The sequence below is a fragment of the Hyla sarda genome, chromosome 5 (genome assembly GCF_029499605.1).
Source record: "Hyla sarda isolate aHylSar1 chromosome 5, aHylSar1.hap1, whole genome shotgun sequence".
Lineage (NCBI taxonomy): Eukaryota > Metazoa > Chordata > Amphibia > Anura > Hylidae > Hyla > Hyla sarda.
The window spans coordinates 52,714,763-52,740,814 of NC_079193.1; the positions used below are offsets into that span (position 1 = coordinate 52,714,763).

Consider the following 26,052-nt stretch of genomic DNA (forward strand, 5'->3'; position numbering starts at 1 on the left):
ACAGCCCATGGAAAAAGGATGACACCCATTCTCCACCCCACACTCCACCCTTTTTTTTTACTCGTCAGCCACATCAACTTGTAGTTTGTTTGTAGATTTTTTTCAGGACATTTTGGGGCTTATATAACACTTGCAGCTCTAATTTCTGACTAGCACAATCATAAAATGGCCGATTTGGCCCTCCCACAAACCCTCCCCCCTTTCCGTGCATTTCCGCACGAAATGAAATTTCAATTTTTCGGACGTAATTTTGGCTTCTCAAATTCTTCACATTCTTTCTTACGGAATTTCTACCCTACAAAACAATAGCCTAACTAAGCTAGCAGAATATGGAATGAAATTGAAATGATCTCACCCAGAAGTAGATCCAGACCTCCGTAGCAGGGCTGGAACTACTCTTCTTGGAGCGTCTACGTCTCTCTGTCGAATGCTACGACATGCTGGAGGAGTGTTTTAAGCAAAACACTGCAGGGCCACCAAGAATGGTCTGCTCAGCTGCTGCGGGCTGGAACTGTTGCTGCTGGATACTCCTGCTGCGTGCTGCTATACTGTTGCAGGTTCGGGCTTCTGGATATTGCTGCGGGCTGGCTGCCTGCTGTCCACGGAGTTCTGGACGCTGGAGAACACCGACAGGTAATCCGAAAATGGAGAAAACCCACACCCCTTTGAATGGAGCTGGAACCGGAAGTGACGCTATGCTGCTGGGCTGATGTCACATCCGCCAGCGTTACTGCGCAAGCGACACTCCAGCCCCAGAGACTGTAGAGCCAGCGGAAACCACGCTACTCCACAGCCCCCACATCCTTAACGCCGCTGAGACTGGGGGAAAGGATGGAGATGCAGGGCTATGGGGACCCCATCAGACTCCCCGCAGGCAGGCTCATGGCTGCTCTCCAGAGGAGACTTCTGCCGGACAGGGAGCCCCAATACCGGAGGACCTTCAGTCCCTGGAGAGGTATGGAAACAGCTCCCAGGGCTCCTACTGGAGGACAGGAAACCTGAACTGAGGTGTGGAGAGGCATGTCCCATTTTTTATTTTCCCAGGTTTCCTGTCCTGTGGTGGGAGATCCTCTCCAGGGGTGCTGTCATGAGCGATTAGGTAAAATTGTTTTCCACCGGAGAACTCCTTTAAGAAGCATACTGATAGTGAGATCTTTTTTCTGTTTCTGGGGAGGGAGGTCGACGGTCATGTTGCAGCTCAGCTAATCACTGGCTGCAGAGATGTGCTGCCTCATCTGGTAATAAGCTGGAGGTGAACAGAGGTTTACGACACTATGGGTGTGCTTCTTAACAAAAATCTCTTCTGCCACACATCCCCTTTAAAAGGTCTTGCTTTCCTTCCTCTCTGGCACTTCACAGCCATGCTGGCACAACCCAATACCTCCACCCACCACCACCACCACCACCACTTAAAAGTGGCAGGTCATGTCATTAAGGTGTGTACTAAGTTGCGTCTGCTTCTTACGGAGAAAACAGGCCCACATTTGTTGCCCAATGGTGCACAATGTTGTGGCACCCCAGCAGAAAGGACAGTAACTTTTTAGATCCAAGATGTGTTGAAGTTAAAAGGTATGGTCATTTTTTTAATAAGAAGGCAACCATTTTTTTCCTAATTCTGTAAAATCCCCTAAGGGTAGGGTAACACCTAACGTATCTGCAGCGCATTTGGCGCTGCAGATGCACTAATGACTATCCTTAGAGTGAGCCTCATGCTGTGTGTGTGCCATGCGTTGTCTGCTCGTAGCAGCAATCCGCTGCTATGAGCAGACACACAGGGGTCAGAGAGTAGCGCGCGCATGCACAGGGATCTGCTCCCTGAGCTAGGCTGAGGGGCCGCAATGTCTGTGAGTAAACTGTGCATGCGCACAGGACTCACAGATCCCTGTGTGTCTGCTCATAGCGGCGGATTGCTTCAGAGAGCATACAATGTAGGACGCACAGGCAGTGCAGGAGACTCACTCTAGGGACCGCAAATAATCAAATAATCTGCGGATGCGTTACGAGTGACCCTACCCTAAGGCTGTGTTTTCACTTTTTTGAAAACTGCCACTGCAATTTTTTTTTAGCTAAAATTTAAAGCTGATTCACAAGGAATGGGAAATGTAAAAGGAAGGATTTATACTTCTCCATCCTTCTGAATCCACTACTGGCTTTGGCTCAAAAACTGCAGTGAATTGCTGACACTGTTAGATGCCATTAGGACAAGGAGACAAATATCTGTCTGTGCTTCCATAAGGTAGGCAATGCATTTATGCTCTGATATCAAGGGTCAATGAGAAGCTTCCAAGCCCCTGAACTGCTGAGAACTGGAATCCTCCTTGCCTCCCCCTTCCATCCCTGTCCCTGCTGGATTGACAATCCGCTGTAAGCCAAGCCCTGTTTCCAAATCTCTTACCTGAACACGATCTGTATGCACAGCACAGGGATGAGATTTGCAAACAGGGCTTGGCTTCCAGTTGACTGTCAATGAAGGAAAGACAGGGATGGGAGGGGGAGCGAATTGGTGTTCCAGCCAATCAGAGGTTTGGGAATTACTCTTTGCTCCCAATAGGCAGATTAAGGTACCATGGGTCTCCTTGTCCTAACATATCTAACAGTATCAGCATTTTGGAACATGAATTGTAGCTGACATATTCCCTTTGACATCACAGAAGCTGTTATCTTTGCCTAGTTGTGTGAGGACAGGACACCCACAGATGGCATATCAGTCAGTGACAGGCTTTTCAAAAGGCAACAAGCAGCAACTTTAGTCTACAGATTTAAGGGTAAGGCCACACAGGCTGAAGATTTCCCCAAGCATGTTTGCAGGAAACAATTTATGCAAGTTGTATAAGAAAAAAATAATTGCAATAATTTCCTATACCGCAAAGCAAGTTAAAATATCTGTTTGTTTGGCATTGAGACAGAGAAAGGCTTCAATACAGGAAAAACCAAATTTTTCAACATTTGCATCACTTTTCCCATGATCAAGTCACCTGTATACAGGAAAACCTCCCACTAGATAGATATATAACATAAGTATACAAGCACCTTATTAGATGACAAATGTACAGCATCTCATATAATTGAAAAAAATTAAACGAATATATATATATATATATATATATATATATACACATACACACACACACACACTATATACACACACACACACACACACACACCGTAAATGTCAGCATCCCTGAAATCTTTCAAGAAATTGAAGTATTTCTCAAGGAAAAGTACTACATTAACACATGTTTTGCTATACACATGTTTATTCCCTTTGTGTGTATTGGAACTAAACCAATAAAGGGAGGAAAAAAAGCAAATTGGACATAATGTCACCAAACTCCAAAAATGGGCTGGACAAAATTATTGCCACCCTTTCAAAATTGTGGAAAAATAAGATTGTTTCAAGCATGAGATGCTCCTTTAAACTCACCTGGGGCAAGTAACAGGTGTGGGCAATATAAAAATCACACCTGAAAGCAGATAAAAATGAGAGAAGTTCACTTAGTATTTGCATTGTGTGTCTGTGTGTGCCACACTAAGAATGGACAACAGAAAGAGAAGAGAACTGTCTGAGGACTTGAGAACCAAAATTGTGGAAAAATATCAACAATCTCAAGGTTACAAGTCCATCTCCAGAGATCTAGATTTGCCTTTGTCCACAGTGCGCAACATTATCAAGAAGTTTGCAATCCATGGCACTGTAGCTAATCTCCCCGGGCGTGGACGGAAGAGAAAAGTTGATGAAAGGTGTCAACGCAGGATAGTCCAGATGGTGGATAAGCAGCCCCAAACAAGTTCCAAAAGATATTCAAGCTGTCCTGCAGGCTTAGGGAGCATGAGTGTCAGCGCGAACTGTCGACATTTAAATGAAATGCAACATTATGGCAGGAGACCCAGGAGGACCCCACTGCTGACACAGACATAAAAAAGAAAGACTACATTTTGCCTAAATGAACTTAAGCCAAAATCCTTCTGGGAAAACATCTTGTGGACCAATGAGACCAAGATAGAGCTTTTTGTTAAAGTACATGATTCTACTGTTTACCAAAAACAGAAATAGGCCTACAAAAAAAAAAAAAAAAAGAACACAGTACCTACAGTGAAATATGTTGGAGGTTCAATGATGTTTGGGGGTTGTTTTGCTGCCTCTGGCACTGGGTGCCTTGAATGTGTGCAAGACATCATGAAATCTGAGGATTACCAATGTATTTTGGGTCACACTGTACAGCCCAGTGTCAGAAAGCTGGGTTTACATCCGAGATCTTGGGTCTTCCAGCAGGACAATAACCCCAAACATACGTCAAAAAGCCCCCAGAAATGGATGGCAACAAAGCGCTTGAGGGTTCTGAAGTGGCCAGCAATGAGTCCAGATCTAAATCCCATTGAACATCTGTGGAGAGATCTTAAAATTTCTGTTAGGAAAAGGTGTCCTTCCAATAAGAGAGACCTGGAGCAGTTTGCAAAGTAAGAGTGGTCCAACATTCCAGCTGAGAGGTGTAAGAAGCTTATGGATGGTTATAGGAAGTGACTGATTTCAGTTATTTTTTCCCAAAGGGTGTGCAACCAAATATTAAGTTAAGGGTGCCAATAATTTTGTCCAGACCATTTTTGGAGTTTGGGGTGACATTATGTCCAATTTGCTTTTTTTCCCCCTCTCTTTTGTGGTTTAGTTCCTATACACACAAAGGGAATAAACATGTGTATAGCAAAACATTGTTTTCTGTGAGAAATACTTCATTTTCTAAAAAAAATTCAGGGGTGCCAACATTTATGGCCATGGCTGTATATCTAACACCCCTCAGATTTTTGTTAATATTTGATTGAATATTTTCATGTGACAACACAAGAAATATTACAAGGTCTCAGGTGTAAACAGGTAGAGATTGTCTTAAATGTTGTGCTATCAATCTCACACTCAACATGGCACCTCATAGCAAAGATCTCCCTTAGGATCTGGAAAAAAGAACTGTTGCTTTAAATATAAACAGCCTAGGCTATAAGATTGCTTGAGCTGCAGCATGGTGGGCAAGACCATACAGCAGTTTCACAGGACAGGTTTTGCTCAGAACAGGCCTCACCATGGGCAATCAAAGAAGTTGAGTGCACATGCTCAGTGTCATATCCAGAGGTAGTTTTTAGGGAAATAGACATATGAGTGCTGCCAGCATTGCTGCAGAGGTTTAAGGGGTGGGGGTCAGCGTGTCAGTGCTCAGACCATACGCCGCACAATGCATTAAATTTGTCTGCATGGCTGTTGTCCCAGAAGGAAACAACTTCTAAAGATAATGCACAAGAAAGCTTGCAGTTTGCTTAAGACAAGCAGACTAAGGACATGGATTACTAAACAAAGTCCTGTGGTCCGATGAGTCAAATATAAACTTATTTGGTTTAGATGGTGTCAGGTGTGTGTGGTGGTAACCAGGTGAGAGTACAAAGACAAGTGTGCCTACAGTAAAGCATGGTGGTGGGAGCTACAGTTCATTGAGGAGACCATGAATGCCAACATGTACTGTGACATACTGAAGCTGAGCATGATCCCCTCCCTTTGAATACTGGTCGGCAGGGCAGTATTCCAATATGATAATGACCCCAAACACCTCCAAGACCATCTCTGCCTGAGGGTAAAGGTGATGGACGGGCCAAGAATGTCTCCAGACCTAAACCCTATTGACAACTAGTATAGAAAATACATTGTTACCCGCACTCACCGCTAGGCTTCAGTCAGCCGACGCACGCTTAGGACTTCGGTTTCCCGCTGTGATAGAGGTACCGCAGCCCAGTGACCATGACTACTTTATAGCAATAGTGCCACTATATCTTTAAAGTATTATTACTAAACCATTTTGGGCATCTGTGGGGCATCCTCACATCCTCAAACAGAAGGTGGGGGAGCACCAGGTCTCTAACATCCTCCAGCTCTGTGATGTTGTCATGAAGAGAGAAAGGACTCCGGTGCAAACCTGTGAGGCTCTGGTGAACTCCATGCCCAAGAGGCTTATGGCAGTGCTGGAAAATAATGAGGTCCACACAAAATATTGACACGTTGGGCCCAGTTTAAACATTTCCACTTAGGGGTGTCCTCACTTTTGTTGCCAAGGTTTAGACATTAATGGCTGTTTTGTGTTATTTCGAGGGAGAGACATTAAACACTGTGCAGTAACTACTTTACTGTGTAGCAGAGGGTAATTTCTTCAGTGTTGTCACATGAAAAGATAGAAAATATTTAGAAAAATACTATTGTATATACAGTGATCCCTCAACTTACAATGGCCTCAACATACAATAGTTTCAACATACAATGGTCTTTTCTGGACCATAGTAACTTGAAACCAGACTCAACATTCAATGCTACGGACAGTCCAGATCTGTGAAACATGTCAACGGCTGGAACAACTGACCAATCAGAATGGGCCTTCACTGGTAAAACACCTGTATTACTGAAGCGTATGCACTGTGTAAGTCGGGCTGTGCACCTGCCTCAGGAGGAGAGGGATTCCCACAGCGCCGCTTGCACAGACCCCTGGCCGTAGATTTTCTTAGCTGTCAAAATCTACATCCAGGAGCCGGGCTGTGAGAATCTATGTCCTCCTGAGGGAGGGAACTGTGTACGGCACTGAGGGAGGTGCAGAACTGCTTTCCCCATCCCTTCGCTTTAAGTTCAGAAATCTCCGGACAGCTGAGGGCAGGGGCCAACGCAACATTTTATGGGGCGTAGTCCTGCACCTCACAGCGGCTCCATTTTACATTTTTTAGGACACTGTGTACTGTACAGGACCCTAAAGAAGCTCCTGTCCTCAACATAGACAATGATTTACAGCTCCCAGCAGATCTTTATTACTTTTATATGTAAGGATTTGCTTTATCTGTGTTAGTTATCTACTTATTTTTGTTTAATCCTCACTTTTTACGATTTTTGGATGACATTTTGGTGGCTTCAGAACCAATTACCAGGTTTCCATATAATTATGGTCTCAACATACAATGGTTTCAACATACAATGGTCATCCTGGAACCAATTCATATTGTAACTTGAGGGACCACTGTACTGTCATTTTCCAAACTAGTATGCATCAGTGTGGACAGTGAAGTGCAGGTTGAATAGAAGTGATGTGTGTTGTGACATTCTCTTTGGTGTACCTGAATAAGTTATTTGAGTCTTCTCTTGCGACATGCAAGTATTTTGCACCAGTGGCTTCATGGTTGAGCTTTACTGCAGTTAAAAACAAGTCAGGGACCGGAGTGACCTGCAGTAAAAAAATAAAAATAAATAACAATACAGGACGTAGATGTATTAAAGGTAGTGTGAGATACACACGTAACATACGACTTTCTATAGGCTTACACTACTGATAATACTCTCCTTCAAGAATAAATATATTACTTAGCAGGCTTCAATGGGGGAGTCTAATCCACAATGCAATGTATGTACTGTTGCAGAGTTTGCTGGGTATTACCTGTGGACCACAATAGCGCAATCGCAGATACTGTCACTTAAAAAAAAAAAAGACGTTTTGAAAATCCAGAAAGAAATTCTGTATGTCCGGTGCCAGCATTTAGAATGCTGAGTTTGGGCAGCTGGAGATGTGATGTCATGCCACGCCCCCTCCATTCATATCTATGGGAGGAGTGTGACGGCCATCACCCCCCCCCCCTCCCATAGACGTGAATGGAGGGGGTGTGGCGTGACTTCACATCTCCAGCTGCCCAAGTCCAGTGTTCTATACTTACTGTTTAGAATGCTGGGTGCAGCACGGGTGCTACACGGAGATAACGGGGGGTCCCAGCTGCAGGTGTCTGTGGGCAGAATACCCCTTTAAGAAATTCTGCAAAGACCAATAAAAAAACCCATATACTTCAACAGGTGAAAAAATCCCAGTACTGAATAATCCCTGTATGGCTATGTTCCTGCTAAGTTTTGAGGCTGAAAAAGAAATAATTTTTCTGTTCTATACAGTGTTCTTCCATAAGTTTGCATCCACTGTATTATTTCATCGTTGTTACATTGTATCATGATGGAGTCATACCTCCTTCACTGTGAATCCATGGATCGTTTCGCCTGGTTTAAACTGCAATGCTTTTTCACTTGCTGAAGTCGCTCGCCATCTCCATGAATTCTTAAAAAGTGCACTAGACAAAAATAAAAGGGTAAAAGGTGAAATAGTGGGTGACTGTCAAGAAATGTGTGGTGAGGATAGAGAAAGAAAGGCACTCCGTGTCTCCCAATCTGGGAATCAGAGGTGGGTTACCTCTATAAGCAATTGACCCCCGGGGGGAGGGGGCCTTCTAAGGGTGCATTTACAGCATGATCTGGGCATACGGCAGCTTGAATTGGGCAGGAGATTTAAAAACCACCTACTGCCATATCCCTGTCGTACCCCATTCACCTCAATGAGCAGGATAGAGTCAGCTAAAAACTCAGGTCGGCTCAATATTTAACAGTATCAGTTTTTGTTTCCAAACTAAATACAGTTGTTAAAACAACAGCAACGAAAACTGATGCGGTTCAGCCGACCGGAGTTACCAGCTGACTCCATCCGGTTCATTGAAGTTAATGGGGGAAAGTGCGGGTGCGGCAGTAGCCAATTTTAAATTTTACCACCATATTTGACGGCCATATGCCCAAATTGTGGTCACCCTAAGACCTCCTTTTTATCTGTGTCAGTGGCTGCACCATTCAGGCTTTTACCACAGACTCCACAAGGGGCCAGAAAACATATGGGGACAGTCCATGACCAACAGACACAGACGGATCACATTGTCCATTTATTTAGCAGGATCTGACCAGACAAATTACTATTTGCAATTGTCTGCTAACTAAATGGATTCTGAAACTGATTTCCCCAAACAGAGCTCCGACACAGATGTGAACACAGATCCATAACAATTTTAGAATTTTTATTTTATTTGTCATCTGAAGGAAAAACATCTTTCTAAAAAACAAGTTGTACTGTATTGAAAGGGGTTGAATGGTAAAATGCATCTTATTCCCTATATACAGGATCTGGGATAAGTTTCTGATCACAGGGAGGATTTACCTCACTTAGGGTACATTCACACCACGTTTTTGCAATACAGTTCCCGTATGCATTTTCTATGTGAAAACCGTATGGAACCTTATTGGAAACCGTATGCATTGACTCTCCATTGAAAACCGTATGCCAAAACATGCATCAGGTTGTGTCCGTTTTGCATCCTGTACGGTTTTGTCAGGTTTTTTTTCCCGTACCCAAAACCGTAGCCTACCACGGTATTAGGTCAGGTTGAAAAACTGTATTAAACTGTATATGTTTTTTTTTTTAACATGGGAGTCAATGGGAACCGTACAGAACTGTATGTGCATACAGTTCCATCCGGTTTTCACCATACATTTTTTGACTTTGAAATTCCAAGAAAAAAACTGTGCAATCAAACAAGTGAAACTTTATTCAAAATGGAGTGAAAAGTTAAAAATGTATACATTTTTTTTTTAAACGGATGCAACCAGATGTCCTTTTTTAAACCGTATACATTTTTTAACTGTATACGGGTTAAAATTTGTACACACGTTTTGATACAGTTTAGTCAGGTTTTGAGGAATCCATTTTTCCTAAAAAACCTGATACGGGAACTGTATTGCAAAAACGTGGTGTGAATGCAGCCTTAGACTCTGATCTCCAGAACTGGGCCCCAGCCCTCAGAGAGGATTACATGCTGCATATGGCACAGGGTCCACTCATTTACATGAAAGCACCAGAGATGCCAGAGTGCTGTATCTGGGCATCTTCGGACAGGGCATGAAAAATCCCGGGTGCCAGGGAAAAGACAGTAATGACTGACACAAGTCTGACACAATGACTGAATTGAGGGAACAACAAGGACTGTGACACATGGGGAGATGAAGGGACAGTAAAGACTGACAGGAGGGAGATGAGGGGACAGTAATGACTGTGAAAGGAAGGTGATGAGGGGACAGTAATGACTGACAGGAGGTCGATGAGGGGACAGTAATGACTGACAGGAGGGAGATGAGGGACAGTAATGACTGACAGGAGGGAGATGAGGGACAGTAATGACTTACAGGAGGGAGATGAGTGGACAGTAATGACTGACACATGGGGAGATGAGGGGACAGTAATGACTGACACATGGGGAGATGAGGGGACAGTAATGACTGACACATGGGGAGATGAGGGGACAGTAATGACTGACAGGAGGGAGATGAGGGACAGTAATGACTGACACATGGGGAGATGAGGGACAGTAATGACTGACACATGGGGAGATGAGGGGACAGTAATGACTGACACATGGGGAGATGAGGGGACAGTAATGACTGACAGGAGGGAGATGAGGGACAGTAATTACTGACAAATGGGGAGATGAGGGACAGTAATGACTGACAAATGGGGAGATGAGGGACAGTAATGACTGACACATGGGGAGATGAGGGGACAGTAATGACTGACACATGGGGAGATGAGGGGACAGTAATGACTGACACATGGGGAGATGAGGGGACAGTAATGACTGACAGGAGGTAGATGAGGGGACAGTAATGACTGACAGGAGGTAGATGAGGGACAGTAATGACTGAAAGGAGGGAGATGAGGGGACAGTAATGACTGACACATGGGGAGATGAGGGGACAGTAATGACTGACAGGAGGGAGATGAGGGACAGTAATGACAGACACATGGGGAGATGAGGGACAGTAATGACAGACACATGGGGAGATGAGGGGACAGTAATGACTGACACAAGGGGAGATGAGGGGACAGTAATGACTGACAGGAGGGAGATGAGGGACAGTAATGAATGACAGGAGGGAGATGAGGGACAGTAATGACTGACACATGGGGAGATGAGGGGACAGTAATGACTGAAACATGGGGAGATGAGGGGACAGTAATGACTGACAGGAGGTCGATGAGGGGACAGTAATGACTTACAGGAGGGAGATGAGGGGACAGTAATGACTGACACATGGGGAGATGAGGGGACAGTAATGACTGACACATGGGGAGATGAGGGGACAGTAATGACCGACACATGGGGAGATGAGGGGACAGTAATGACTGACAGGAGGGAGATGAGGGACAGTAATGACTGACACATGGGGAGATGAGGAGACAGTAATGACTGACACATGGGGAGATGAGGGGACAGTAATGACTGACACATGGGGAGATGAGGGGACAGTAATGACTGACAGGAGGTAGATGAGGGACAGTAATGACTGACACATGGGGAGATGAGGGGACAGTAATGACTGACACATGGGGAGATGAGGGGACAGTAATGACTGACAGGAGGGAGATGAGGGACAGTAATTACTGACAAATGGGGAGATGAGGGACAGTAATGACTGACAAATGGGGAGATGAGGGGACAGTAATGACTGACACATGGGGAGATGAGGGGACAGTAATGACTGACACATGGGGAGATGAGGGGACAGTAATGACTGACAGGAGGTAGATGAGGGGACAGTAATGACTGACAGGAGGTAGATGAGGGGACAGTAATGACTGACAGGAGGGAGATGAGGGGACAGTAATGACTGACACATGGGGAGATGAGGGGACAGTAATGACTGACAGGAGGGAGATGAGGGACAGTAATTACTGACAAATGGGGAGATGAGGGACAGTAATGACTGACAAATGGGGAGATGAGGGACAGTAATGACAGACACATGGGGAGATGAGGGGACAGTAATGACAGACACATGGGGAGATGAGGGGACAGTAATGACAGACACATGGGGAGATGAGGGGACAGTAATGACAGACACATGGGGAGATGAGGGGACAGTAATGACTGACAGGAGGGAGATGAGGGACAGTAATGACTGACAGGAGGGAGATGAGGGACAGTAATGACTGACAGGAGGGAGATGAGGGACAGTAATGACTGACACATGGGGAGATGAGGGGACAGTAATGACTGACACATGGGGAGATGAGGGGACAGTAATGACTGACACATGGGGAGATGAGGGGACAGTAATGACTGACAGGAGGTAGATGAGGGGACAGTAATGACTGACAGGAGGTAGATGAGGGACAGTAATGACTGAAAGGAGGGAGATGAGGGGACAGTAATGACTGACACATGGGGAGATGAGGGGACAGTAATGACTGACAGGAGGGAGATGAGGGACAGTAATGACAGACACATGGGGAGATGAGGGACAGTAATGACAGACACATGGGGAGATGAGGGGACAGTAATGACTGACACAAGGGGAGATGAGGGGACAGTAATGACTGACAGGAGGGAGATGAGGGACAGTAATGAATGACAGGAGGGAGATGAGGGACAGTAATGACTGACACATGGGGAGATGAGGGGACAGTAATGACTGAAACATGGGGAGATGAGGGGACAGTAATGACTGACAGGAGGTCGATGAGGGGACAGTAATGACTTACAGGAGGGAGATGAGGGGACAGTAATGACTGACACATGGGGAGATGAGGGGACAGTAATGACTGACACATGGGGAGATGAGGGGACAGTAATGACCGACACATGGGGAGATGAGGGGACAGTAATGACTGACAGGAGGGAGATGAGGGACAGTAATGACTGACACATGGGGAGATGAGGAGACAGTAATGACTGACACATGGGGAGATGAGGGGACAGTAATGACTGACACATGGGGAGATGAGGGGACAGTAATGACTGACAGGAGGTAGATGAGGGACAGTAATGACTGACACATGGGGAGATGAGGGGACAGTAATGACTGACACATGAGGAGATGAGGGGACAGTAATGACTGACAGGAGGGAGATGAGGGACAGTAATTACTGACAAATGGGGAGATGAGGGACAGTAATGACTGACAAATGGGGAGATGAGGGGACAGTAATGACTGACACATGGGGAGATGAGGGGACAGTAATGACTGACACATGGGGAGATGAGGGGACAGTAATGACTGACAGGAGGTAGATGAGGGGACAGTAATGACTGACAGGAGGTAGATGAGGGGACAGTAATGACTGACAGGAGGGAGATGAGGGGACAGTAATGACTGACACATGGGGAGATGAGGGGACAGTAATGACTGACAGGAGGGAGATGAGGGACAGTAATTACTGACAAATGGGGAGATGAGGGACAGTAATGACTGACAAATGGGGAGATGAGGGACAGTAATGACAGACACATGGGGAGATGAGGGGACAGTAATGACAGACACATGGGGAGATGAGGGGACAGTAATGACAGACACATGGGGAGATGAGGGGACAGTAATGACAGACACATGGGGAGATGAGGGGACAGTAATGACTGACAGGAGGGAGATGAGGGACAGTAATGACTGACAGGAGGGAGATGAGGGACAGTAATGACTGACAGGAGGGAGATGAGGGACAGTAATGACTGACACATGGGGAGATGAGGGGACAGTAATGACTGAAACATGGGGAGATGAGGGGACAGTAATGACTGACAGGAGGTCGATGAGGGGACAGTAATGACTTACAGGAGGGAGATGAGGGGACAGTAATGACTGACACATGGGGAGATGAGGGGACAGTAATGACTGACACATGGGGAGATGAGGGGACAGTAATGACTGACAGGAGGGAGATGAGGGAAAGTAATGACTGACAGGAGGGAGATGAGGGACAGTAATGACTGACAGGAGGGAGATGAGGGACAGTAATGACTGACAGGAGGGAGATGAGGGACAGTAATGACTGACAGGAGGGAGATGAGGGACAGTAATGACTGACAGGAGGGAGATGAGGGGACAGTAATGACTGACACATGGGGAGATGAGGGGACAGTAATGACTGACACATGGGGAGATGAGGGGACAGTAATGACTGACAGGAGGGAGATGAGGGGACAGTAATGACTGACAGGAGGGAGATGAGGGACAGTAATGACTGACAGGAGGGAGATGAGGGACAGTAATGACTGACACATGGGGAGATGAGGGGACAGTAATGACTGACAGGAGGGAGATGAGGGACAGTAATGACTGACACATAGGGAGATGAGGGGACAGTAATGACTGACACATAGGGAGATGAGGGGACAGTAATGACTGACAGGAGGTCGATGAGGGGACAGTAATGACTGACAGGAGGGAGATGAGGGGACAGTAATGACTGACAGGAGGGAGATGAGGGGACAGTAATGACTGACAGGAGGGAGATGAGGGGACAGTAATGACTGACAGGAGGGAGATGAGAGGACAGTAATGACTGACAGGAGGTCGATGAGGGGACAGTAATGACTGACAGGAGGGAGATGAGGGGACAGTAATGACTGACAGGAGGGAGATGAGGGGACAGTAATGACTGACAGGAGGGAGATGAGGGGACAGTAATGACTGACAGGAGGGAGATGAGGGGACAGTAATGACTGACACATGGGGAGATGAGGGGACAGTTATGACTGACAGGAGGAAGATGAGGGGACAGTTATGAATGTGACACAAACACACAGGGGTAGATGAGAGAACAGTAGTTACTCACAACGTGGGCACACAATGTTCTTTCCATTAACAACAAGGGAGCCTAACATTGACTATAACAACAACAGAACTCTGCAGAACCAAAAGTGGCAGCAACACCTGATACCGACAGACAGAATGACAGGACCGAAGAACCGCATGTCACCTCCCAGAGGACTGACAGAAGTCATTACAGCACTGACGGCCATAAACCGTGCACACAGTGCGGATATCTCACCGGCTCAGCAGCAGCCCGGCTCTGTACTGCCCGCTCATGTCTGCCCTCCTGTACACCACACCGGCACAGCGTCACAAAATACGGCAGCGGCTTCCGCGGAGAGGTTTAAAGAAGGTCACATGACCGGACAGGAAGAGGCGGGGCTTAGACCCGATGTGTAGATGTCTACTGCGCGTGCTACAGTGTTTTCCAACCAGGGTGCCTCATGCTGGTGCAACAGCTTGTAACCTTGCAACAGCTGGAGGCACCATGGTTGGGAAGCACTGTACCAAGCATCATGTAAATTGATAGCTAAGGATCTGCCATCAGCTTCACCTCTGCTACATGGCTCTTTAGATTGCTGCTGCAGAACCTCTTGTGGCCAACGGTGATCAATCTATAGGGCCATGTAGCAGAGCTGAGGTAGTCTTGCCAGTCACTGATCACTGTCGGCCGCAAGAGGTTCTGCAGCAGCGCCTGGCAACTCCGCATCAGTCCCAGCTCTGCTCTATGCAGTAAGATCAGCAACATGTATTTTTATTAACTCTTTTTTATAAATATATATAAATTAACCCCCTAATGAAATGACACTACACATTTTCATGTTTGGATTTCTTCTCCTTTTAAGACCCATAACTCTTACCAAGCCCATTTTGACCTAAAGGACCAGGCCAATTTTCGTTTTTGCACTTTTGTTTTTTCCTCCTCTCCTAAAAATCTTTAGGATTTTTACGCTTTAAATTTTGCACCTACTGACTTATTTTTTAACGCCACCAATTGTACTTTGTAATGACATCAATCATTTGATAACAAAATCTACTGCAAAACGGCAAAAAATATATTTGTGGGCCTCCGTTTTTACACAGTGCAATTTTCGGTAAAAATGATGCCTTATCTTTATTCTGTAGGTCCATACGGTTACAAGGATACCCATTTTATGTAGGTTTTATTTTATTTTACTACTTTAAAAAATCCAAACTGCATGCACCAAAATTAGTATGTTTAAAATTGTCATTTTTCTGACCCCTATAACTTTAAAATTTTTTCCGCATATGGGGCTATATGGGGGGATCATTTTTGCAATGTGGTCTGTAGTTTTTATCGGTACCATTTTTGTTTTGATGGGACGTTAATCGATTTTTATTAATTTTTTATGGTAATTGAAGAGACCAAAAATGTACAATTTTGGACTTTGGTATTTTTTTACTTGTACGCCATCAACCGTGCAGTTTAGCTAACCTTATATTTTAATAGTTCAGACATTTACGTACGCGGCGATACCACATATGATTATTTTTATTTTTTATTACATCATTTTGTTTAAATAATGGGAAAAGGGGATGATTGAAACTTTTAATAGGGAAGGGGTTAATTCACTTTTATTAACTGAAATTTTTACACTTTATTTTATTTTTTTTTAAGCCCCCACAGGGGGCTATAACATGCAATCATTTCATTGCATATACTGATCAGTGCTATGCCATAGCATAGCATTGATCAGTGTTCTAGGCACTCTGCTGCTCTAGCCTGCTGAGCAGGCTTGGAGTAGCAGATCGCCGAATGGAAGACAAAGAGGCAGGTGGGGACCCTCTCGTCTTTCAGTAAGCTGATCGGGACATCGCAATTTTGTCGCAATAGTCCCAATCAGCTCTGCTGAGCTGCCAGGATAGTTTTAGTTTAATTTTAGAAGCCGCGATCAACTTTGATTGTGACAACTAAAGAGTTAATGCCGGGCATCGTCCCAATCAACGGTGCCCGGCATTAGCAGTGGGTCCTATCTGCCCGTAGCAAACAAGACCCACCGGGTTTAACCCGTTCTCCGCTCGTGAGATTGGTTTAAACCCTGTTAATGGGACCAGGGCTTACATGTACGCCCTTGGTCCTGGACAGGTTAAAGGGGCACTCCACTGGAAAACATTTTTTTTTTATCAACTGGTGCCAGAAAGTTAAGCAGATTTGTAAATTACTTCTATTTAAAAATCTTAATCCTTTAAGTATTTATCAGCTGCTGTATGCTCTGCAGGATATGTTTGCTACGGGGATTTGCTCCTACTCTGGACAGTTCCTAAAATGGACAGAGGTGTCAGCAGAGAGCACTGTGGTCAGACAGAAAGGAAAGTCAAAAAGAAAAGAATTTCCTGTGTAGCATACAGCAGATGATAAGTACTGGAAGGATTAAGATTTTTAAATAGAAGTAATTTATAAATCTATTTCACTTTCTGACACCAGTTGATTTAAGAAAATGTTTTCCAGTGGAGTATCCCTTTAAAAAAAAATTCAGCCATAGACCCATATGAGGGCTTGTTTTTTTTGTTACCAATTGTACTTTGTAATGACACCTTTCATTTTACCATAAAATGGACCACTAGCCCTATTGACCCGATATGGCAGTATCTTCGGGTAAAAATAATAATAATAAAATGTGAAACCACAAAAATGTTGTTGAATAAAAAAAAAATATATATAAAAAAAATAACTTTATTCTGTTGTTTAAGATTACATGCTTTTCTATTATTAAACTACTTTTAACTTGTTGTGGACCAAGGGCATACAGGTACTCCCTTGCTCCTAGGTACTTAAAGGGGTACTCCGGTGAAAACCTTTTTTCTTTTAAATCAACTGGTGGCAGAAAGTTAAACATATTTGTAAATTACTTCTATTAAAAAATCTTAATCCTTCCAGTACTTATTAGCTGCTGAATGCTACAGAAGAAAATTCATTTCTTTTTTGGAACACTGATGACATCACGAGCACAGTGCTCTCTGCTGACATTTCTTAGCAACCATGCATTGCAGATGTATGTTAAGGGCAGCATGGTGGCTCAGTGGTTAGCACTGCTGCCTTGCAGTGCTAGGGAATTGGGTTCAAATCCCACTAAGGACAACAATAAATAAAGCGTTATTATTATTATATTAACGTCAGCAGAGAGAACTGTGCTTGTGATGTCATCAGAGAGCATTCCAAAAAGAAAAGACTTTCCTCTGTAGTATTCAGCAGCTAATAAGTAGAGGAAGGATGAAGATTTTTTAATAGAAGTAATTTACAAATATGTTTAACTTTCTGCCACCAGTTGATTTAAAAGAAAAAAGGTTTCCACCGGAGTACCCCTTTAACCCCTTAAGGACACATGACGTTCTCATACGTCTCCATTTCCGAGTCCTTAAGGACACATGACGTATGAGAACGTCATGTGTTTTACCGGCCCCCCGCAACCATCTGGAGCGGAGCTGGTCCCCGATGCCTGCTGAAATCGTTCAGCAGGCATCGGGGCATATCGCCCAGGGGGGTCATTATGACCCCCCATGTCGGCGATGGCCGCAGATCGCTGGACAATTCAGTCCAGCGATCTGCGGCGGATTCCGGGTCAATCGGGTCTCCAGTGACCCGGTGACCCGGAATTATTGGCTGAGCCAGCAGGGCCAGAGCCAGCAGGGGTGAGGTGGCACTGGTGCCACCTCACGATCGCCCTGATTCGTCGGCCGGATTACCGGCCTACCAATCAGGGCGCCTGCTGCGGGTGTCACTCCCGCAACCCGCTCCGCCCCTCTTCCGGAGGACGTGAGCGGGTGCGGGACGTGCACCCCGGGTGCTGGGGACCCCGATCCCCGAAGCCCCTGTTGGGATCGGGGCCCCAGGAGCAGCGGCGGCGGCGGAGACGACGAGGGACTGACCTGTGCGGCGAGGATCGTTGGAGGTGAGTGACAGCCTCCTGCTGTTGCTTAGCAACAGCTCCCAGCATGCAACAAGGGAATGCTGGGAGCTGTAGTTATGCAACAGCAGGAGGCAGACCACCACAACTCCCAGCATGCCCTTATGGGCATGCTGGGACTTGTAGTTTTGCAACAGCTGGAGGCACATTCTTTCTATGGAAAAGTGTACCTTCAGCTGTTGTGTAACTACAACTCCCAGCTTGCACAATCAGCTAAAGTGCATGCTGGGAGTTGTAGTGGTGCATCTGGTGGTTGCATAACTACAACTCCCAGCATGCCCGTTGGCTGTCGGTGACTGCTGAGAGTTGTAGTTTTGCAACAGCTGAAGGCACACTGAGTTAAGTAGCAAACCAGTGTGTCTCCAGCTGTTGCATAACTACAATCCCCAGCATCCCCAGCCAAAGTAGTATGCCTCCAGCTGTTGCATAACTACAACACCCAGCATGCCCTTCCGCTGTCCGTACATGCTGGGGGTTGTAGCTTTTGCAACAGCTGAAGGCACACTGGTTGCAAAACACTGAGTTTGTTACCAAACTCGGTGTTTCACAACCTGTGTGTCTCCAGCTGTTGCAAAACTACAACTCCCAGCATGCACTGATAGACCGTACATGCTGGGAGTTGTAGTTTTGCAACAGCAGGATGTTCCCCCCCCTCCAATGTGAACGTACAGGGTACACTCACATGGGCGGAGGATTACAGTAAGTATCCGGCTGCAAGTTTGAGGTGCGGAAAAATTTCTGCCGCAGCTCAAACTGCCAGCGAGAAACTACTGTGAACCCCCCCGCCCGTGTGACTGTACCCTAAAAACACTACACTACACTAACACAAAATAAAATAAAAAGTAAAAAACACTACATATACACATACCCCTACACAGCCCCCCTCCCCTCCCCAATAAAAATGAAAAACGTCTGGTACGCCACTGTTTCCAAAACGGAGCCTCCAACGGTTGCAAAACTACAACTCCCAGCATGCACTGATAGACCGTACATGCTGGGAGTTGTAGTTTTGCAACAGCTGGATTTCACCCCCCCCCCCCCCAATGTGAACGTACAAGGTACACTCACATAGGCGGACGATTACAGTAAGTATCCGGCTGCAAGTTTGAGCTGCGTCAAATTTTCTGCCGTAGCTCAAACTGACAGCGAGAAACTACTGTGAACCCCCGCCCGTGCGACTGTACCCTAAAAACACTACACTACACTAACACAAAATAAAATAAAAAGTAAAAACACTACATATACACATACCCCTACACAGCCCCCCTCCCCAATAAAAATGAAAAACGTCTGGTACGCCACTGTTTCCAAAACGGAGCCTCCAGCTGTTGCAAAACAACTACTCCCAGTATTGCCAGATAGCCGTTGACTGTCCAGGCATGCTGGGAGTTTTACAACAGCTGGAGGCACCCTGTTTGGGAATCACTGGCGTAGAATACCCCTATGTCCACCCCTATGCAAGTCCCTAATTTAGGCCTCAAATGCGCATGGCGCTCTCACTTTGGAGCCCTGTCGTATTTCAAGGCAACAGTTTAGGGCCACATATGGGGTATCGCCGTACTCGGGAGAAATTGGGCTTCAAATTTTGGGGGGTATTATCTGCTATTACCCTTTTAAAAAATGTAACATTTTTGGGAAAACAAGCATTTTAGGTAAAAAAAATATATATTTTTTTACATATGCAAAAGTCGTGAAACACCTGTAGGGTATTAAGGTTCAAATTACCCCTTGTTACGTTCCCCGAGGGGTCTAGTTTCCAAAATGGTATGCCATGTGTTTTTTTTTTTTGCTGTCCTGGCACCATAGGGGCTTCCTAAATGCGGCATGCCCCCAGAGCAAAATTCGCTTTCAAAAAGCCAAATGTGACTCCTTCTCTTCTGAGACCTGTAGTGCGCCAGCAGAGCACTTTTCACACCCATATGGGGTGTTTTCTGAATCGGGAGAAATTGGGCTTCAAATTTTGGGGGGTATTTTCTGCTATTACCCTTTTTAAAATTGTAAAAAATTTGGGAAACCAAGCATTTTAGGTAAAAAAATATATATATTTTTTTACATATGCAAAAGTCGTGAAACACCTGTAGGGTATTAAGGTTCACATTACCCCTTGTTACGTTCCCCGAGGGGTCTAGTTTCCAAAATGGTATGCCATGTGTTTTTTTTTTCAGTTCTGGCACCATAGGGGCTTCCTAAATGCGGCATGCCCCCAGAGCAAAATTTGCTTTCAAAAAGCCAAATGTTACTCCTTCTCTTCTGAGACCTGTAGTGCGCCAGCAGAGCACTTTTCACCCCCATATGGGGTGTTTTCTGAATCGGGAGAAATTGGGCTTCAAATTTTGGGGGGTATTTTCCGCTATTACCCTTTTTAAAAATGTAAACATTTTGGGAAAACAAGCATTTTAGGTAAAAAAAAATTTTTTTTTTACATATGCAAAAGTCGTGAAACACCTGTAGGGCATTAAGGTTCACGTTACCCCTTGTTACGTTCCCCGAGGGGTCTAGTTTCCAAAATGGTATGCCATGTGTTTTTTTTTGCTGTTCTGGCACCATAGGGGCTTCCTAAATGCGGCATGCCCCCAGAGCAAAATTTGCTTTCAAAAAGCCAAATGTGACTCCTTCTCTTCTGAGACCTGTAGTGCACCAGCAGAGCACTTTTCACACCCATATGGGGTGTTTTCTGAATCGGGAGAAATTGGGCTTCAAATTTTGGGGGGTATTTTCTGCTATTACCCTTTTTAAAATTGTAAAAAATTTGGGAAACCAAGCATTTTAGGTAAAAAAATATATATATTTTTTTACATATGCAAAAGTCGTGAAACACCTGTAGGGTATTAAGGTTCACATTACCCCTTGTTACGTTCCCCGAGGGGTCTAGTTTCCAAAATGGTATGCCATGTGTTTTTTTTTTCAGTTCTGGCACCATAGGGGCTTCCTAAATGCGGCATGCCCCCAGAGCAAAATTTGCTTTCAAAAAGCCAAATGTTACTCCTTCTCTTCTGAGACCTGTAGTGCGCCAGCAGAGCACTTTTCACCCCCATATGGGGTGTTTTCTGAATCGGGAGAAATTGGGCTTCAAATTTTGGGGGGTATTTTCCGCTATTACCCTTTTTAAAAATGTAAACATTTTGGGAAAACAAGCATTTTAGGTAAAAAAAAATTTTTTTTTTACATATGCAAAAGTCGTGAAACACCTGTAGGGCATTAAGGTTCACGTTACCCCTTGTTACGTTCCCCGAGGGGTCTAGTTTCCAAAATGGTATGCCATGTGTTTTTTTTTGCTGTTCTGGCACCATAGGGGCTTCCTAAATGCGGCATGCCCCCAGAGCAAAATTTGCTTTCAAAAAGCCAAATGTGACTCCTTCTCTTCTGAGACCTGTAGTGCACCAGCAGAGCACTTTTCACCCCCATGAGAAATTGGGAGAAATTGGGAGAAATTGGGCTTCAAATTTTGGGGGGTATTTTCTGCTATTACCCTTTTTAAAAATGTAAAATTTTTGGGAAACCAAGCATTTTAGGTAAAAAAAAATATATATTTTTTTTACATATGCAAAAGTCGTGAATCACCTGTAGGGTATTAAGGTTCACTTTACCCCTTTTTACGTTCCCTGAGGGGTCTAGTTTCCAAAATGGTATGCCATGTGTTTTTTTTTGCTGTCCTGGCACCATAGGGGCTTCCTAAATGCGGCATGCCCCCCAAAAACCATTTGTCGCTCCTTCCCTTCTGAGCCCTCTACTGCGCCCGCCGAACAATTAACATAGACATATGAGGTATGTGCTTACTCGAGAGAAATTGGGTTTCAAATACAAGTAAAAATTTTCTCCTTTTTATCCCTTGCAAAAATTCAAAAATTGGGTCTACAAGAACATGCGAGTGTAAAAAATGAAGATTTTGAATTTTCTCCTTCACTTTGCTGCTATTCCTGTGAAACACCTAAAGGGTTAATACACTTACTGAATGTTTTTTTGAATACTTTAGGGGGTGTAGTTTTTATAATGGGGTCTTTTATGGGGTATTTCTAATATGAAGACCCTTCAAATCCACTTCAAAACTGAACTGGTCCCTGAAAAATAGTGAGTTTGAAAATTTTGTGAAAAATTTCAAAATTGCTACTGAACTTTGAAGCCCTCTGATGTCTTCAAAAAGTAAAAACTCATACATTTTATGATGCAAACATAAAGTAGACATATTGTATATGTGAACCCCAAAAAAATATATTTTGAATATCCATTTTCCTTACAAGCAGAGAGCTTCAAAGTTAGAAAAATGCAAAATTTTCATTTTTTTCATCAAATTTTGGGATTTTTCACCAAGAAAGGATGCAAGTTACCATAAAATTTTACCACTAAGTTAAAGTAGAATATGTCACGAAAAAACAATCTCGGAATCAGAATGATAACTAAAAGCATTCCAGAGTTATTAATGTTTAAAGTGACAGTGGTCAGAATTGCAAAAAACGCTCCGGTCCTTAAGGTATAAAATGGCCTGGTCCTTAAGGGGTTAAGGACCAAGGCCGTACCTGTATGCCCTTGGCGTTCCCGTTCACTTCCGCGCATGGGGCGGTGATCAGAAAGGGATGGCTTCTGATATCTATCAGCAGCCATCCAGAACATCGCCTAGGCGGTCCTGAGACCTCCTATAATGGCGATCGGCATGATCCCACATGTGGACGATTCTGACCGGCGAATCACGGCTTTTCCAGGCTGATCGGGTCTCTGGTGACCGATCGTCCTGAAAATAGGGGTGATCAGTGCTTTGAAAGACAGCAATGACCACTCTGAATGATAGGAGTGAGGTGGCAGGAGTGCCACCTCCTCCTATCCCCTGCGATTGGCCGGTCAGGACTGACCGGCCAATCGCAGGGCAGGTGTGGGGGGGTTAAAATTTAGATCCCCCGCTCTGCCCACCTCTGGAAGTACGGGAAGAGTGGGGGGAAGATGGTGGCGGCTGCGGGGGCTCATTGTGGCTGGAGGACCAGTGGCAGGTTGCGGGGAGGATCAGCGGCAGGCTCCAGGGAGGACCGGCGGCCACGTAGTCAGCGGCAGCAGTAAAGATCGCTGGTAAGTGATCTTCACTGTTGTCTTTTAGGAGTTTCAAAACTACAACTCCCAGCATACCCAGGCAGCCTTTGGCCACTTTGCAGTGGTCTCCAAACTGTGCACTGTGCAGATGTTGCAAAACTACAATTCTCAGCATGGCCAGACAGTCCAGGCATGATGGGAGTTGTAGTTCTGTAACATCTGGCCCTTCAGATGTTGCAGAACTACAACTACCAGCATGCCTGGACAGTCTTGGAATGCTGGGAGTTGTAGTTTTGCTAAATCTGGAAGGGCACAGTTTGGAGTCAGTGGTGTCCAAATTGTAGCCCTCCAGATGTTGCAAAACTACAATTCAAAGCATGCCTAGCTTAGACAGTCAGGCATGCTGAGCATTGTAGTTTTGCAACATCTGGCCTTTCAGATGTTGCTGAACTACAACTCCCAGCATGCCTGGACTGTCTGGGCATGTTTGGAGTTGAAGTTTTGCAACATCTGGAGGGCCACAGTTTGGAGAGACCACTACACAGTGCTCTCCAAACTGTTCTCCTCCAGTTGTTGCATAACTTCAACTCCCAGCATGCCCTTTGGCTGTCTGGGCATGCTGGGAGTTGTAGTTTTACAACAAGTGGAGGCACACTGGTTGGGAAACACTGTTTGTTACCTAACTCAGTGTTTTCCAACCAGTATGCCCCCAGCTGCTGCATAACTACAACTCCCAGCATGCACAGTCTGTTAGTGCATGCTGGGAGTTGTAGTTTTGAAACAGCTGAAGGTTTACATATACACACATATACACACACACACACCCTTACACTGCACCCCCCCCCCCCCAAAAAAAAAAAAAAAAAAGGCTCCTATGGCACTGTTTCCAAAACGGAGCCTCCAGCTGTTGCAAAATATCAACTCCCAGTATTGCCAGACAGCCATTGACTGTCTAGGCTTGCTGGGAGTTTTGCAACAGCTGGAGGAACCCTGTTTGGGAAACACTGCCTCAGGGTATTTTTGGTGGAGGAGGCAAGCGCCATGCTTACATCCGGGTCCACCCCTATGAAATCCCTAATTTAGGCCTCAAATGTGCATGGCGCTCTCACACTCCTGAGCCCTGTCGTATTTCAACCATTTAGGGACACATATGGGGTATTTTTCTCCCTTTACCCCTTATGAAAAGGTAAAGTTGGGGTCTACACCAGCATGTTAGTGTAAAAAAAATTTTTACACTAACATGCTGGTGTTACCCCATATTTTTCATTTTTATAAGAGGTAAATGAACAAAAAGACCCCCAAAATTTGTATCACAATTTCTCCTGAGTACGGAAATACCCCATATGTGTCCCTAAATGGTTGAAAATGACAGAGAACAACAGGGCTCAGGAGTGAGAGCGCACTATGTACATTTGAGGCCTAAATTGGTGATTTGTACAGGGGTAGCTGATTTTACAGCGGTTCTGACATAAACGCAAAAAAAAAAACTGCCACATGTGACCCCATTTTGGAAACTACACCCCTCACGGAACATTTTCACAAGGGGTAATAGGAAAAAAGCCCCCCAAATTTAAACCACCATAAATATCCCACATGTGGACGTAAAGTGCTCTGCGGGCGCACTACAGGGCTCAGAAGAGAAGGAGCGCCATTTGGCTTTTGGAGAGAGAATTTGACTGGAATTGAAGGTGATGTTCATTTACAAAGCCCCGATGCTGCCAGAACAGAGGACCCCTCCACATGTGACACCATTTTGGAAACTACACCCATCATTGAATGTAACAAGGGGTGCATTGAGCATTTACACCCCACAGGTGTCTGACAGATTTTTGGAACAGTGGTCGGTGAAAATGAAAAATTTTATTTTTCATTTGCACAGCCCACTGTTCCAAAGATCTGTCAAACACCAGAGGGGTGTAATTGCTTACTGGCATCCCTTGTTACATTTTGTGAGGGGTATAGTTTCCAAAATAGGGTTAGGGTCACATGTGGGGGGGGGGGGGGTCCATTGTTCTGGCAGCACAGTGGCTTTAAAACACACATGGCCCCCGATTTCCATTCCAACCAAATTCTCTCTCCAAAAGCTCAATGGCGCTCCCTCTCTTCTGAGCATTGTAGTGCGCCCGCAGAGCACTTTATAGCCACATATGAAGTATATCCATACTCAAAAGAAATGGTATTACAAGTTTTGGGGAGCTTTTTTTCCTATTACCCCTTGTGAAAATGAAAGATTTGGGGTAACACCAGCATTTTAGTGTAAAAAATCTAATTTTTCATTTTCACGTTCACTTTTAGCGAAAATTCATCAAACACCTGTGAGGTGTTAAGTCTCACTGTACCCCTTACATTCTTTGAGGGTGTAGTTTCTTAAATAGTTGCCATGTGGTTTTTGTTTACCAGTTCTGGCATCATGGGGGCTTCCAAAAACCATTTCAGCAAAATTGGCTCTCCAAAATCCCATTGTCGCTCCTTCCCTTCTGAGCGCTGTAGTGCGCTCACAGAGCAGTTTACATCCATGAGGTATTTCCTTACTTGAGAGAAATGGGGTTACCAATTTTGGTGGACATTTTCACCTATTACCCCTTGTGAAAATAAAAAAAATTATGGTAACACCATCATTTTGGTGAAAAAAAAAATAGTTTTCATTTTCACTAG

At 44.9% G+C, this 26,052-nt stretch overlaps 1 protein-coding gene across 1 annotated transcript in view; it reads right to left on the minus strand.

Annotated features, from left to right (window-relative positions):
• Positions 1-14,835, minus strand: part of PITRM1 (pitrilysin metallopeptidase 1) — a 90,908-nt gene extending 76,073 nt beyond the window's left edge. The window contains exons 1-3 of the mRNA XM_056519505.1: positions 14,694-14,835; positions 8,019-8,121; positions 7,132-7,238 (exon numbers count right to left, since the gene is read on the minus strand). Of these exons, the coding sequence (XP_056375480.1) occupies positions 7,132-7,238; positions 8,019-8,121; positions 14,694-14,731 (248 nt within the window). The 5' untranslated portion in view covers positions 14,732-14,835. The remainder of the gene's footprint in view (positions 1-7,131; positions 7,239-8,018; positions 8,122-14,693) is intronic.
• Positions 14,836-26,052: the final 11,217 nt, after the last annotated feature.